Source organism: Xenopus laevis, chromosome 8S (genome assembly GCF_017654675.1).
Source record: "Xenopus laevis strain J_2021 chromosome 8S, Xenopus_laevis_v10.1, whole genome shotgun sequence".
Lineage (NCBI taxonomy): Eukaryota > Metazoa > Chordata > Amphibia > Anura > Pipidae > Xenopus > Xenopus laevis.
Genome location: NC_054386.1, coordinates 34,983,586 through 34,998,006, shown reverse-complemented (window position 1 = coordinate 34,998,006; position 14,421 = coordinate 34,983,586). Strand labels below are relative to the sequence as shown.

Below are 14,421 nucleotides of genomic sequence, written 5' to 3'. Positions count from 1 at the left end.
ACACTTCCAGTAGATGCAATCATCTAACCAGCTCATTTGTATATTAAATGACACAAAGTGTATAATTAAGTTCAATCTACTGGTAATTAGGATTTCTCATTCATTCTGCGTCTGCAAATATTTGTTGAAAATTGAGGTTTCACTGTGTGTGTCTAAGGACTTGATGAGAAGCTTTAAAGTCAAACTATAACAGTGGCTTAGGCATTAATTATGTATAATGAGTGCGCTCGGAGGGGATTTTATAGTAATCTCTCAGCAGCTGTTTGGTATGAACATTCATTCGGAACATGCAATCTCTTGTACTAATTATGGGTTATTAAGTGCTTAGGGGAAATGCAGCAATCAAAACTGGCATCATTAGAAACTAGTGATATGAAGAAAGAGGAATTTTAAGCAATGACAAGAGGGGCTGCTGTACCTGCCAGGGCCTATTTTGACTCTCAGTCTGAACATGATGAGGATCTTCAGCATGTCTCTCATAGTGGCATTATAAGAAGTGGTTCCCAAATTGTGAGGCTGGTCCCCCTGGGAGGGCCTGAAGAAGGGGAACAGGGGTTCAACCGAAAAGCCAGTTAGGTTAAAGAATTTCTATTAGAATGTCTATAAGCTTTCCTAGATACACCTGAAACTCAGTTTGAAAGTCACTTCTCATTCATTGTTCCCTTATTTTAAACACATGATAGGATACAGAGCAGCATGAAGAATAAACCAAAAAAGTCAAGAGAAAGTCTTGTTGGAAGGTAGATCCTTCTTTGAAACTTATACCAAAGCACACCTTTTCTTGCATATGTGATTGCAGTGCTGTCCCACACACAAATAAGAGATTAGATCGAGTCATGGTACAGGTGCCAACAGTGTGAATATATTTAGGGATGCACGGAATCCAGGATTCGGTTCGGGATTTGGCTTTCTTTAGCAGGATTCGGACGAATCCTTGTGCCTGGACGAACCAAATGTGAATTTGCATATGCAAATTAGGGGTCGGAAATCACATAACTTTTTGTCACAAAACATGGAAGTAAAAATGTTTTCCCCCTTTTTCCCTTCCTTGTCCTAATATGCATATGCCAATTAGGATTTGTTGCAGTAATCAACCAAATCTTTCGTGAAGGATTCGGCCAAATCTAAAATAGTGGATTCGCTACATTCATAATATATTTAGACCTGGCGCTACACTAGAAATGGCCCCTGTCCTGCCAGATTACCTATGCGATTGGTGCATGTGCAGGACACTCCATGCTCCAGTCTCATAGGGGAAGAGTACTCCACTCTCAGCTCCACATATGTTCAGTGGTAGGCATGTTTTGAAAACTCTGTGAAGCTGCTCAGAGGTCTATATAGAAAAGGTGAGCTGGGTACAGTTGGTACTAATCATGTAAGAGCAGCGGACATAGTACAGTTGCACCTCTGGGCCCTGGACTCAATTAACCTGGATAACAACCAACCACATTAGACATCGTTGCACAGTTTACCTTGCATATGGTTGCGTTGGCATAGAATAAAGAAACCACAGCAATATCCACAAACTTATTTACTACTAATCCAGCAATATTAAAATAAAGCAGAAAAAATGGGAACACCTCTATAATTACCTATACAATATATGTGTAAACCCCCCAATATGAAAGCATCTGCTAACTGAACCTCTGCCAAAGTGCATCATTGGCATCTACAGTAGATTAGCAAAAGCAAGTAAAAAAAAAGCAAATGAGACGAAGGAAATGGGGAAAAGATATTTCCTGCCAATGAAACATACACTGCACATTCTTTTTTCCTGTTAAGTGCAATTCTGTAAGTTCCCTCTCTTGCAGATAATGCCATTTATTGCCAGTGCAAAATGTTCCTTAATTAGACATGAGTAATGGTATAGGGAACCGTTACTATTATAAATAATCAAACTCTAGTGGGTATAAAATTAATTTGTCTCAGACTATTTTCATTATTTTGTCTTTGTCTATACAGTACAATTTATTTGTCAACATAACATAACAGAGTCACTGACAAATGTCACCTTGTCGAAATGGATGAATCCTGATTCAAGCATGAGCCAGCAATTTGCAAAATACTACTGACAAGCAGCATGGCAGAGTTTGCAGAAGAAAAAACAACCATTTCTATACCATTTGTATCGCAAAAACAAATGATAAAACCTATTTGTTAAAAAGGATAATTAAGTACCCATTACAGTTTAGAGAATATGCTACAATAGTGGGTTACCCTTTAAGCTAGATATACATGGCCAGGCTTAATCGGGCAGTGTGACCAGTTTTGATCATACCTGAGCATGTAGTGGGGAGTCTTGACAAATGATTCTGTAATCCAATATTATTGGTGTCGATATGTCCAACTCCAAACTGTAAATATTTCTGCCAGTGCACCCTGTTTGTAAGTATACGGTACATCAGCAAATCAGGAAATGAGAGAAGACCATGCTCCTCATCACTTCCTGTAAGTCTTATGATTCAGGCTATTAGCTGAAATGAGGAGGAAAATGAATATGGCTATGCATGTGTATGGCCACCCTGTACAATATGAGTCCATTTGGATCTCTTCAAACAAGTAGGAATGAGAAGCAACTAAGATTGGCTTCAACACCTGCAAGAAAAAAATTACCAATAGTGACATCTACAGGCAACAACTACATAGAACAAGACAAGGTGATTTCCCAAGCCACGACTTGTATGGACAGGAAACCTGTAGAGTTTCAGGGGATACAACACAGGACGTCCATGGGGAGAAGAGAATGAGTCAGAAGTAAACTGTCAGATCTTGTTGGGGTTCACCCATTTGTAGGTTCCTGCATAATGGAAGCCAACCTTCTGCATTAGCTCATCACTTTCTGGGGGCCCACGGCTGAAAAAAATAAAGGCATTATAGAAGGACTGACATCCCAGGTCTCTCACGACAGAGGTACAATAAGGATAAAAGGTCCTGTATCTTCATTCACAGTTGCGATTGTTCATGTGATGATTTATAGCATTATCAGGGATTTGAATAAACACAGGAAAGTTTTCCACAACCCTATAACTCACAGCAAGCAAACAAATTTTTGCTCTCACTATTCCAAGTGCATAGATCAGTAAAAGATGACTGCCGCTTGCCAGAGTTTACAGGGCTAGGGTAAGCTTTGCCAGTGTTTGTACATAATATATGTATTAGGATGAAGAGGTGATTGTTACTATTATAGTCAATTAGTCTGTGGATAAAGAATTGCTACCTGTTTATTTTCACAGATTTTTTTTCTTAAAATAATCACACGCAGGAGGAGGTTCTGAGCTGCTTACCTTCCATATTTATAGGGATGGGGTTTGATCTTTTCTCTCTCCAGTTGATGGAGAATAGGGGTGAAGATCCTCCAAGCTTCCCTCAGTTCATCACTGCCAGAAAGGAAACCGGTAACAACATCAATGACACATATACCCTAAAAAGTTCCAAGACATATACATGTACTGTACAGGGCACTAGGCAATACACATGCACAAACCTGCGTACAAAGTGCATCTGATTTCCACAGAACACATCCAAAATAAGCCGCTCATATGCGTCTGGCAACTTCACATCCTGTGTAAGGCAAGACCATTAAAGGATTATGCAAGGAGCTATATGATTCCAACTTTGCTTTCAGACATGCTCTTAATTCCCACATTCCCGTAAAGTTGAATTTAAGAAGAAGGAAAGTCTTTTTGCACTTGGGGTGCCAAATGTTAGGCACCCCCAAGTCATTGTATTGACTTACCTGACACCCCGGGCCGGTGCTCCTATCAGCAGAAAACTGCACCGGCCCTGGGTTATACCAGTGAGATCCACGGAGAAATTTGAGATCCGGGAAATTTGAAGACAGAAGTGAATCGCTCCGTGGTGCTCACTGGTATAACCCCAGGCCGGTGCAGTTTTCTTCAAGTCAATACAATCACTTGGGGGTGCCTAACATTTGGCACCTCCAAGTGCAACAAGTCTTTCCTTCTCCTTTAAGGCCAACAAAGGTTTCTAAGGCTAACTCTAACCCTACAATGTGTGTTAGTTTACCTGGTATCTGTTGCCATATGTTAAGTCTAGCTCTGACTCCTCAGGGTTAAAGAACATTCCTGGCTTCTTGGTCATCATTTTGGTGTATACGGCTTCATTTGGCTGCACTCGGATCACCAGTTCATTTCTTTTGCATTGGCTTTGGAATATATCTCCTGGTACATCTCGAAACTGCAGTCGTGCCTCTGCCTTCCTCTCATTCAAGGCCTTGCCACAGCGCATGATAAAGGGGACACCTGAAATTTGAAAACAGAAAGAGCCTATTAAGAGTCTTATTATGAGGAATGCACAGCCACTGACAGGACTAACACAAATAGAAGGGCACACCATTTATTATGCATGGCTTGGAGCTCTGGTTAGAACAATACCAATTCACACTTCTAAATACACCTAACAAGGAAGACAGCAACATGAATGATGGTGCCTACTGGACTGACACATACCATCCCAACGCTCATTCTGCACATACAGGACTGCAGTGGCAAATGTGGGGGTCAAAGATCCTTTTGGAACAGTGCGGTCATCCAAATATCCTTGTTGAGCATCTCCTTGTCCCTCAGGATCCCCAATATACTGCCCTACTACAATATTATCTAGTGTGAGGGGAGCCACTGATTTCAAGACTTTCACCTGAAAGAAAATGGATTACATCATTCAGAAAACATTTATAAGCTGGCTTAATATTTCACGTATGGGTACCAGCTGCCGTATTGGTTTTCTTGGCTGAAGAATGATCAGAAATCAATTTCTGTCACTTTAATTCTGGCAACTAGTTTTGGTGTTCTGATACAGTTTATGCAGCTCCCTATCATACATATCAATGTATGTTAAAAAAAGTGCTGGATGAATGAATTTTCCACTGCCAGCAATGATAGGTGTTAGGAGAAAATTTTATGTGTTACCGTAACTATCTTGCCTTTGTTATACATACCGTTCTACTGATTTAACTCATTCCAATTAACAAGAAGAATCTGTGGTGCACGATGGCATTTCTGTACCATACTGCATACACATTCTGCACAGCAGATTCTCAGAGGGAGCATAACCCAGGGAAGTTATCTTAGCTAATATTGCTGTAAACGTAACTGACTAATAATATGGGTTCCTTTGTGTTAGAACAGAAAATGCATCATGACTGTTTAATTAATGCTTAGTACCTTTTCATCTCTAACATCATCCGAGTTGGTTGAGACTGGCTTCTCCATAGCTATCAAACACATCATTTGGAGCAAGTGGTTTTGCATGACATCCCTAAAGAAAACACAGACCAGAGATACAGACATCAGAAAAGTAGGCTAAAGCATACCGTATATGGATAAATTGCAGTAACAAAAAAATAAAGTTACTCACCGGATTATACCAAATTCATCAAAGTATCCTCCACGCCCCTGTGTACCGAAGGGCTCTTTAAATGTCAGAATCACAGCACTTATGTGATCCCTGGACCAGAGGGGGCTGAATATCCTGTTACCAAACCTAAAAAAAAAACAAGACAGATATAAAGATGCTGGATTATGGATACTGAAAGATTAAGGAAAGGAAAGGAAAGGAAAAGATACTGGGTGATGGATATGTGAATATGAAATAGAAACATTCTAACCTTAAGATCATGAGGTTCTGTACCATCTCTTTGCCCAGGTAATGGTCGATACGATAGATCTGGTTTTCCTTGTATAAGGAGGAGATGTGTTCTGACAAACGATTGGAACTTTCCAGATCTTTGCCAAAAGGTTTCTCCACAATAACACGGTTCCATCCCCTGCCAACAGTAAAGGAGAAAACTGAAGAGCAGAATAGCAAACATGAATGAACAAACGCTACCAAGCTGTTATGGTCATGGCTTTACTTATGTAGACCATCCCATATATTAATTGCACATACTGTATTATACTGAAAATAACTAAATAAATATGTGTACAAGATGCATTTGCCACTAGATGGCAGTCACATTGTATTATCAGTGGTTTAGGCAGACAGATAACCACATACATTGGATGCTATGACTTTCCAACATGCTCTAGGAAAATACTCAATTTTGACTGGGTAATGAGAACATTTTGGGCCCAAATACAGACTAACATGCTGTTGCATTCATTCTTTTAGGAGAAGATTTATAGTTCTAATTATAATTTAGTTTATTTATGCAGCAACTAGGGGTTGACTGCCCTAGATGTCGCACAATGTGACTTTGCAAAGAAGCAATTTTAGGAAAAAAGAGGTAAAAACAGTAGGCAAGATGGTGACAACAGAGCCAATTAACAAAAGGAAACGCAAAACTGGGGTATTCATTAACTGTTTTATCTCCAATCATTTCAAACATTAACCACCAAAAATGATATTTAAGGAGTGGAAAGGAAAAGATGGAACAGAAGATAGAGAGGATGGTAAACAACTATTTGCCACTTACACAGAGCTCATGCAGGTCTCCCTGATGTTGCGGGTAACATCATGATACACACTGGGTGGTAGCGCAAGGTAGAAGAGGCGGTTGGCTTTTGCCCCATTGGGTAAAGAATTGATGTGCTGGTTAAGGTTTTGAAAGGAGGCTGCACCCGAATATTGTCCAGAAATATAAGAGTTGCGCTTGAAAAATGAGTCTAGTTTATCAGCATCCTCTGCTGATGCCTGCAATGCAAAAATTGAGTGCAAAGAGGAAGAAGATTAAAATAAACCCCCGGCGGGTAGGGCCAGGTAGCGGGTCTGGGTAAGTGCAAAGCAAATACCAGACATTTTTAACCCTAATTGGCCTACAGGCCATGACCCATCTTCCACTGTTTGCTCACCATTTGAAAGCCCAATGAATAGAGGGCATTAAGGAACAACAAAAATATCATGTTTTAAAAAAGCTTTTACAAAATTTTGTATTTTTATTACTGCATCACCTTGAAGTACGACTCGCTCTGTTTTCTGATATCCTGCACGGTCAGCTTTGAACGTGCAAAGCCTACGATGTAGGTGTCTTCCGGGAGCAAACCATCGTTGTAAAGCCACCTGCAATACAAAGGCACTGGGTGTGGGATGGGATTATCTGAAGTAGGCAAAGCTAGTTCCGACAGAACCAATATAGGCTATTTTTCTAAACAGGGCATATGGCTTCTTGTCCTATATAGTACATATATCCTATACATTATAGTTTCTGGTTGAGTCTGTCATTAAACAGATCACTATTATAAATCGTTAGTAATTGAATAGTAAAATAATTGATAATAATTAGTCCTCAGGTCAACTGTGCACACTGGGAGGTGGGCCCTGCCCAAACTACACACCATTATTTTAAAACCTACCCCATGATGTGCCCAAAGCAGTTACTGGTTCCTGGGACAGGCTTACTGGCTGGTTATTACATATTATTATTAGTGGGCTTCTATACATTATAAATTAAGAGTACTGAAAAGAACCTGACAGTAGCTAATCACTTACCATAGAGTGGGGTAGATCTTCTTTTTGGCCAGATCTCCCTAAGGGGGTAAAAACAAACAGCTATTGTTATTTTCTCAATGGAGACCCACATAGTAGGGAGGCCTCTGTATCCCCCATTTGCACAGCATTTGTGAGAGGCAACACTGCAGCGCAAGCAACTCACTTCCGTACCGGGCAATCACTTTATAAGCAAAGCTGCATCCTAGGAGTCCTATTCTATCAATTTTTTTTTACTGTGGACAAAGATTGTTACCTTCCATTTAAATGAACCTATATTGTAATGTAGACAATTAATTAAGTTTTGAGATATTCTGCAGCAGGATCCCCTTTTTGCAGGCCTGTTTTGTTCTGCATCCCTTCAGTTTCCAAACAGAATTTTCTGGTTGCCATCGTCACTCGCACTAGCAACAACTCCTTTAGCAGAATGTACATTCTAATGTATGTGTTTATGGTTAGCTTTAAGCAGCAGCCCCAATGCCACCCCTCACTTAAGTCTCTTGCAGGGCCGGAACTAGGGGTAGGCAGAAGAGGCGCACGAGCGTCCTCGGTTGCACACTGCTGCGGTGGGGCTGAACTGGCCAGCCGGGTTCGGCACTGGTCTCTTGTGGTGGGTTAAGCTCATCTGACCTCTCTGCATGTAAGAAAAATAATAGGAGTGGCACATTGAAAAAATTTTTTTTATAAAATACAAACTGAAAGGGTGTCACAAGACTGGATGAGAAGGCAGACTCCAGACAAATACTGGGGGAGTTGACAAGGGGTAAATTTCCCCTTTAAACTCCCATCATCCACGATGGAATTATTTTCAGGAGTTATTTTTTTTTTATTGTTGTACTTCCCCTTTTTCAAATAAGGATGCACAAGGAAGGATAATTGCTTAAGGTAGTTGCTAAATCATTACATTCAATACATATATATGACAACATGCTGAGCTCTGGGGGTGCCTAGTGCATTTTAGATGTTGGCCAGGGTCAACTCTTGCTTATAATACCTGACCATTATCAATGATGTTGCTCCTTGCTCAGGCACCGCCATCTGGTTTTTTAGCATGGGCAATGATTAATCCAAAATTGCACGCCTGCACCAAGGAATTATAGGAAGTGTTATCCAGATATCCCCTTTATACAGTGGATCCATGTACCCACAATACGGCACCTTACATGGAATTCCCTAGCCAACAATCTCCTGTCCCTCAGGACTATACCTCATGGAAATTGCCATGACTTGATAGAACATTGCACTTAATCATAGGGGTGCTGTTAATCCTGAACGGGACAGTTTAGAAGTGAAGAAGAAAAGCCAAAAAGGAACAGAGTGATGGATTAAGAGAAAAAGAGTCCAAGAGAGAAAAAGCAGAGGAAAGAAAAAAAGAGACAAAGTGATCAGGCAGAAGAAGGGTCAAGAGGGATATAAGCCAGGAGAGAGAAAAGACAAGTAAATGTTAGGGAAGGAGAGACCACAGACAACACCTAATAAAAATAAATGCTGGCAAATAAAGGCTAGAACAGTGACTGAGAGGCTACAGGAGTAGTTTACTTTCAGGATATTATAGGATATTGTATTCTTTAAAATGTTTCAACTGTTCCTCATTTTTCTAATAGTTATAGGGGGCAGCAGCGAAAAAAAAACTACTGCTCTTTGTGGCTATCATTTATTTTTTTATTCCTTATCTTTCTATTTAAGCCCTCTCCTATTCATTTTCCAGTGTCTCTTTCACGCCACTCCCTGGTTTTTAGGGTAAATTGAAAACAGTTTCTAGTAGACTTAAGGTATGAAGATCCAAATTACAGAAAGATCTGTTATCCGGAAAGCCCCAGGTCCCGAGCATTCTTTATAAAGGTCCAATACCTGTACACCAGAGTCAATAGCATTATTTTAACAATTACTTTAAACTGAGAATAAGGGAGGAGAATGATTATGCATGTGTACAGAAATTGCATTTTGATTGTAAAATGAAGTAAAATATAATTCTAAGCAACTTTCAATTATGCATTTATTACAAAATGTCAATGATGTGTGTAACTACAAGTGCAAATGAAAGCAGTATACTGTATATGTGTTCCTTTCTGCACCATTGGTTCTGTCTCTTCAAAAAATGTAGCAGGTCTTAACAATCACAGGTCTGTGAGTCCACTGGCTTCTGCTATATTGCTACAAGTCAGACCCACCAGTTACTATATGTAACATGGCGCTGCTGTAACAGTTAATAAAGATCAGATAAGCAGTAAAGTACTGCAGTTTGTACAATCGGTTACAGTCTATCAATCCCTTAGTGACTGTGCATTTTTTTTACATGTATAAAAAAATCAAACAAGAGTTATTTGGAAATGTGTTTATTGTGGGAGGGGGAGATTGAAAGCTGCATATCCAGAGGCTTAGCAAAGGCAATACATAAAGGAGGCCGGGAGTGGCATGTTAATAGGTAATTGCAAATTATTATTGGCCTCCTGCCCAAACAGACCAGGTTATATCAGGATAATTTAGCTGAGTAACTCTGACTGGGTCTAAAGAGTCTCACAGTACCTAAGCTGGAAGAAGAAAGGCAGAAGTTTTAATACCATTGAAACAGCACGTATGTGTTACATTATAATGGGGGAATGCAAAAAACTGTGTTAATTATATTCCTAAGTAAAGGTGGCCACACACAGGAAAAGATAAGGCGATATTGGGGGTCGCAGAGTAGCGATGCAATGGTCATTTGTCTTAGCCCACTCTAAAGATGGCCATGCACTATTAGACCTGCTCGTTTGGCAAGGTCGCCAAATAGGCGGATCTTAACCTGATATGCTCACTAACGGCAAGGCGATATCGGGTTAATATGTGCGTTTGGCCCTAGGGCCGAACGATCAAATTACAACGAAGCAAATGGGCGCCGACGGGTCATAGGACTGCATCAACTAGCCAATGTGGTCTTCAATCAAAGGAAAAATCAAACCTGCCCGATCGACATCTGCCCGATTTTTGGCCAGATATCGATCAGGGAGACCCATCGGACGCCCCCACACACAGGCAGGTAAACTGCCGGTCTAAAGGACCGATATCGGCATCTTTAATCTGCCCGTGTATGGCCAATTTAAGGTCCATGACACACGGGGAGATTTGTGGCCTGTACTAAATCTGTGCTATCATAGTTGACAAACCTCCCGAAAATGGTTTCTCACTATCAATAATGTAAATCGACGATGGGAAAACACTTGTATTGCTTTGTTTTCTCAAAGTCTCCCGAAGTTTCCTTGCGAGGCATCTTTGGAAAAACGAAGTGACAACTAATCTCCCTGTGTGCCATCACCCTAATCCATGCTGATTCAATCTGCACCCAACCCAGCACAAAATCTTCCTGCAATATTTTAACCTGCCACCCTCTGGTGACGGAAAAATGAAGGTGGGGTATCTGTAGACACGTCACTGGAAGGTGGTGGGATAAGGGTGGAGCAGCGAAACTGGTGGTCTTTATATGAGGAAAACAGGCTGGAGCCCCCGAAATGTTGTGCATGCCACACACTGCATTTTATAGCTTCCAGTAAAAAGCAATGTGGTGCTTGCCTTTACTCTATTGCATTCAGTAGGAGAAATTAAACATGCCATGTCAGCCAACCCTGACCTGTAGCTTTCGGGCTGGTCCAAGCACCTCTAAAGGTGAGCATACATGTACAGATATTATCGTACAAAACAAATTTTAATTGGGCGCCTTTGAAGGCACCAGAACATTGCCCGCTGTTAGTGCAGAATTATCAGATACAAGTAAAATTCTATTGCTTCTACCTGTATATCTGACAATTCAGCTCTACACGAGTTTGTTGAAACGAACGATCTTTCTTGGAAAGATCTTTTCCAGGAAAGAAATTGTTAAATCTATGGCCACCTTAATGGAGTGGTCTGGTAGACAGGCTTTTCCAGGGCAACTACCTTACCTTTGGTTCTCTTTTAGAAAGGTTATGAAATTTCTCCCATTGATACGTCACGTTCATAGAACATGGTATTGAAACTAATAGGTGCACATATAGATATAATTGAACTAACCACATAGCAACCATGATTTGTGTTTGCCCTGCTGTTTGTCTACAGATTATTGTATAACCTGAGCACATACACTCATAAAAGAATAAATTCAATTCACTGGAATACCTTCCATGTCAAATGATAACAGGCCAATAACACCAGTAGGGAGGACTATTATCAAGAAGTATTCTTGTAAATATTAACAGACTTAAGGTGGGTATACAGTATACTGAGCTTGTGAGATGCTCTTATTAGGATAATCAGTGGACATATAGTAACCCATCACAGGCCATCTCCTTTAGAATTTTGGTGGTCAGTACAGGCCCTAGGATTAGTATGAACTCTATATGATAATATGCATAGACGGAGGCAGGAGAGTGATGGATAAATCACATTGCTAGCAGGCCCATTGCTCCACTGGGATTAAGCAAAGAATTTCATCTGAAGTTACACAATGCACACACAGAACACACACAGTCTGTGACACACTTGGCTTAATACTCTCATATATTTAGTGCAATGCTGCATACATTTACATTTATGTGTATTAGTACCTCTACGCCAGGGTAATGGCAAATATAGCATTTTTCAACTGGGGATAACAGGCATTATCTATTCAATCAAATTTGTCAGATTACTGAGAGAAAGCAATCAGAGCAGAGCTTGCTGCTAAGTGTTCTTTATTCGACACAACATTTCTGAGCCCAAGATATTTACATTATATGTACGGCTAATGGTAAGAATAATGGGCATATGTTTTCCTTCCATAATAATTGAGTAATTTATCAGGTTGTTTTTGTGGTAGGCCCAGAAATGGGCAGTTCCTTGAGTATTATACCCTTTTTTTCATTTTTTCAACATTTATTTGAAGAGACTATTTGGAAATGCTTCCAGAAAATGTCAGAGTGTGGACTGAATTAATCAAGGACATTATGCATAAAGGACTCACTAATTACCCCTAATGCTTGCACTTTTTATTGATCCACTTATCTTGATGCGTGACCTCACTTCCTGTTTTACCCTTTAAATGTTTGTTAACACGGACTATTTGTACACTTGATAAAGGGCACTTGCCCGAAACATGTTGTGTCGAATAAAGAACACTTAGCAGCAAGCTCTGCTCTGATTGCTTTCTCTCAGTAATCTGACAAATTGGATAAAGTTTAGCACCTGGAGCGGGGGTGTTCACTGAGATTGAGAGCACTAAGCTACCATTCCCCAGTTGCACATTCTTTTCAGAAATGTATTGGGTGTTTCTTCACCAGGTGAAATACACCAGCAGGCTTTTGTTGGAACGGATAAAGAGGTCCAATGGTGAGATTAATAAAAGAGGAGAGTATGAAAGGTTATTTTCCATTGGACAGTGTGTATAAAGGACTGACAATTGAACAAAAGCAAATAGATGCCAAGTTTTGCACAGATGCAGAAGTAGCACCGAAGTGAGCCTGCAGTGGGTGAGACAGTATTTAACTGCGATAACAATGAAGGCAATGGATACAGTGGCTGCTGGAAGGCAGATGTATTGGGTAGGTAACTAATATGCAGTTTCAATGTCTGCACCCAAAAGAAATCAGATTTCGGAGATGGAGGAGCCTTAAAAAAATTATGCCCTGGAGCAAGTAATGTTTAAATATATCACTAGTGTCTGACTCATCTTGCATACAGTACTCCCTTTGCTTACTCCCTTTGCTTAATCCCTGGTACCAATATGGTAATTCCCTGACCGGTACTTACCTCTCATCCTCAATCTAGCTGCTGCTAGTGTGTCTGCTCTGCCAAGCTTCATGATGCTATTGCCCACTAAGTATTCAGCACCAATTCAGCTGATCAACATCACAATCTCTCTTTAGGCTACAGACACACATGTGGATTTAGCAAGCGTTTTCAGCACCGTGGTGGAGGGAAATTGAATGTCAGAGTTTGCTCTTGCCTTGCAATTATTACAGGAAATAAAACATGAAACACATACTTTTTTACTATGCTGCTACTATTCTGGCATGCAATCATTACAATCAGGCAGGGTTTGTGGGACCTAAATAATAATAAACTGATGAGATGCAAAGAGAGTTGTCTCTTCCCAGCTGGGAATGGCAATAAAGCTGGCTGCCCCATCAAAATAAAACACCCACTGCTTTTTTTTTAAGGGATATTGCATAATCAATATGGGGAACCCACGCTACTGCACTTAAAGAGGTGGATTCACTTACCGAAGCTCCAACCACGATGAATATGTGCGTCTGAGACTGGTGGAACTCTTGTTCACTAAAAAGTTCTTTCCTCATCATACCACACACCTCCGACCGACTGAGGTGTACTTGCTCGTGTGCTGCAGCCATCTTGCTGTAGAGGGACATAGGGGTTACAAGGCAATCCTGATAATTATTTACAAAGACAAGTATGAAAGGATAACACGAGGGACTGAAGAAGGGTGTGCACTATACAGAAAGTCCCACAACATCAAAAGATAACATTAAAAGATAAACTAAAGAATCATTTAAAGGAGAAGGAAAGCTACTGAAGCAGTTTATTGCCAATAGATTAGCCACAATAGTGCAAGCTATAACACTATATTTATTCTGCAGAATGCTTTACCATACCTGAGTTAACAGCTCTAGAAGTGTTCTCTGTTTGTTTAGGATAGAAGCTGCCATATTGGCTTTGTGTGACATCACCGGGTCTCTCCCAGCTCACTCATAGCTCTAAGCTCAGATTACAGCAGGGAGGGGGAGAGGAGCAAACTGAGCATGCTCAAGGCTGTGCCCTGGAGGTTTAAACTGAAAACAGGAAGTCTGATACAGACAAGTCCATGTATACACAATATAAGGAAAGAAATGTGATGTTTCTTTTGACAGAGGACTCAGAGCAGCATTACATTAAGGGTTTACTGGTGTATTTATATAGACCTTTCTAATAAAGCTAACTTCATTTTAGCCTTTCCTTCTCCTTTAAATAAATTTTATTGACATTTCCTGCAGT

General features: G+C 40.4%; 1 protein-coding gene across 5 annotated transcripts in view; it reads right to left on the bottom strand.

Moving 5' to 3' along the window:
* Positions 1–1,518: 1,518 nt before the first annotated feature.
* Positions 1,519–14,421, bottom strand: part of g6pd.S (glucose-6-phosphate dehydrogenase S homeolog) — a 33,666-nt gene continuing 20,763 nt past the window's right edge. For 4 of the 5 annotated variants that reach the window (XM_041575023.1, XM_018232739.2, XM_018232736.2 and 1 more), the window contains 12 exons: positions 13,653–13,785; positions 7,447–7,484; positions 6,909–7,017; positions 6,434–6,651; positions 5,627–5,785; positions 5,377–5,502; positions 5,184–5,277; positions 4,470–4,656; positions 4,027–4,262; positions 3,485–3,561; positions 3,285–3,377; positions 1,519–2,853 (listed from right to left, as the gene is read on the bottom strand). In XM_041575023.1, the coding sequence (XP_041430957.1) occupies positions 2,763–2,853; positions 3,285–3,377; positions 3,485–3,561; positions 4,027–4,262; positions 4,470–4,656; positions 5,184–5,277; positions 5,377–5,502; positions 5,627–5,785; positions 6,434–6,651; positions 6,909–7,017; positions 7,447–7,484; positions 13,653–13,785 (1,561 nt within the window). In that variant the 3' untranslated portion in view covers positions 1,519–2,762. Of the gene's footprint in view, positions 2,854–3,284; positions 3,378–3,484; positions 3,562–4,026; positions 4,263–4,469; positions 4,657–5,183; positions 5,278–5,376; positions 5,503–5,626; positions 5,786–6,433; positions 6,652–6,908; positions 7,018–7,446; positions 7,485–13,652; positions 13,786–14,042; positions 14,086–14,421 lie in introns of those variants that run through there. The other variant, XM_018232738.2, reaches the window with a different exon arrangement.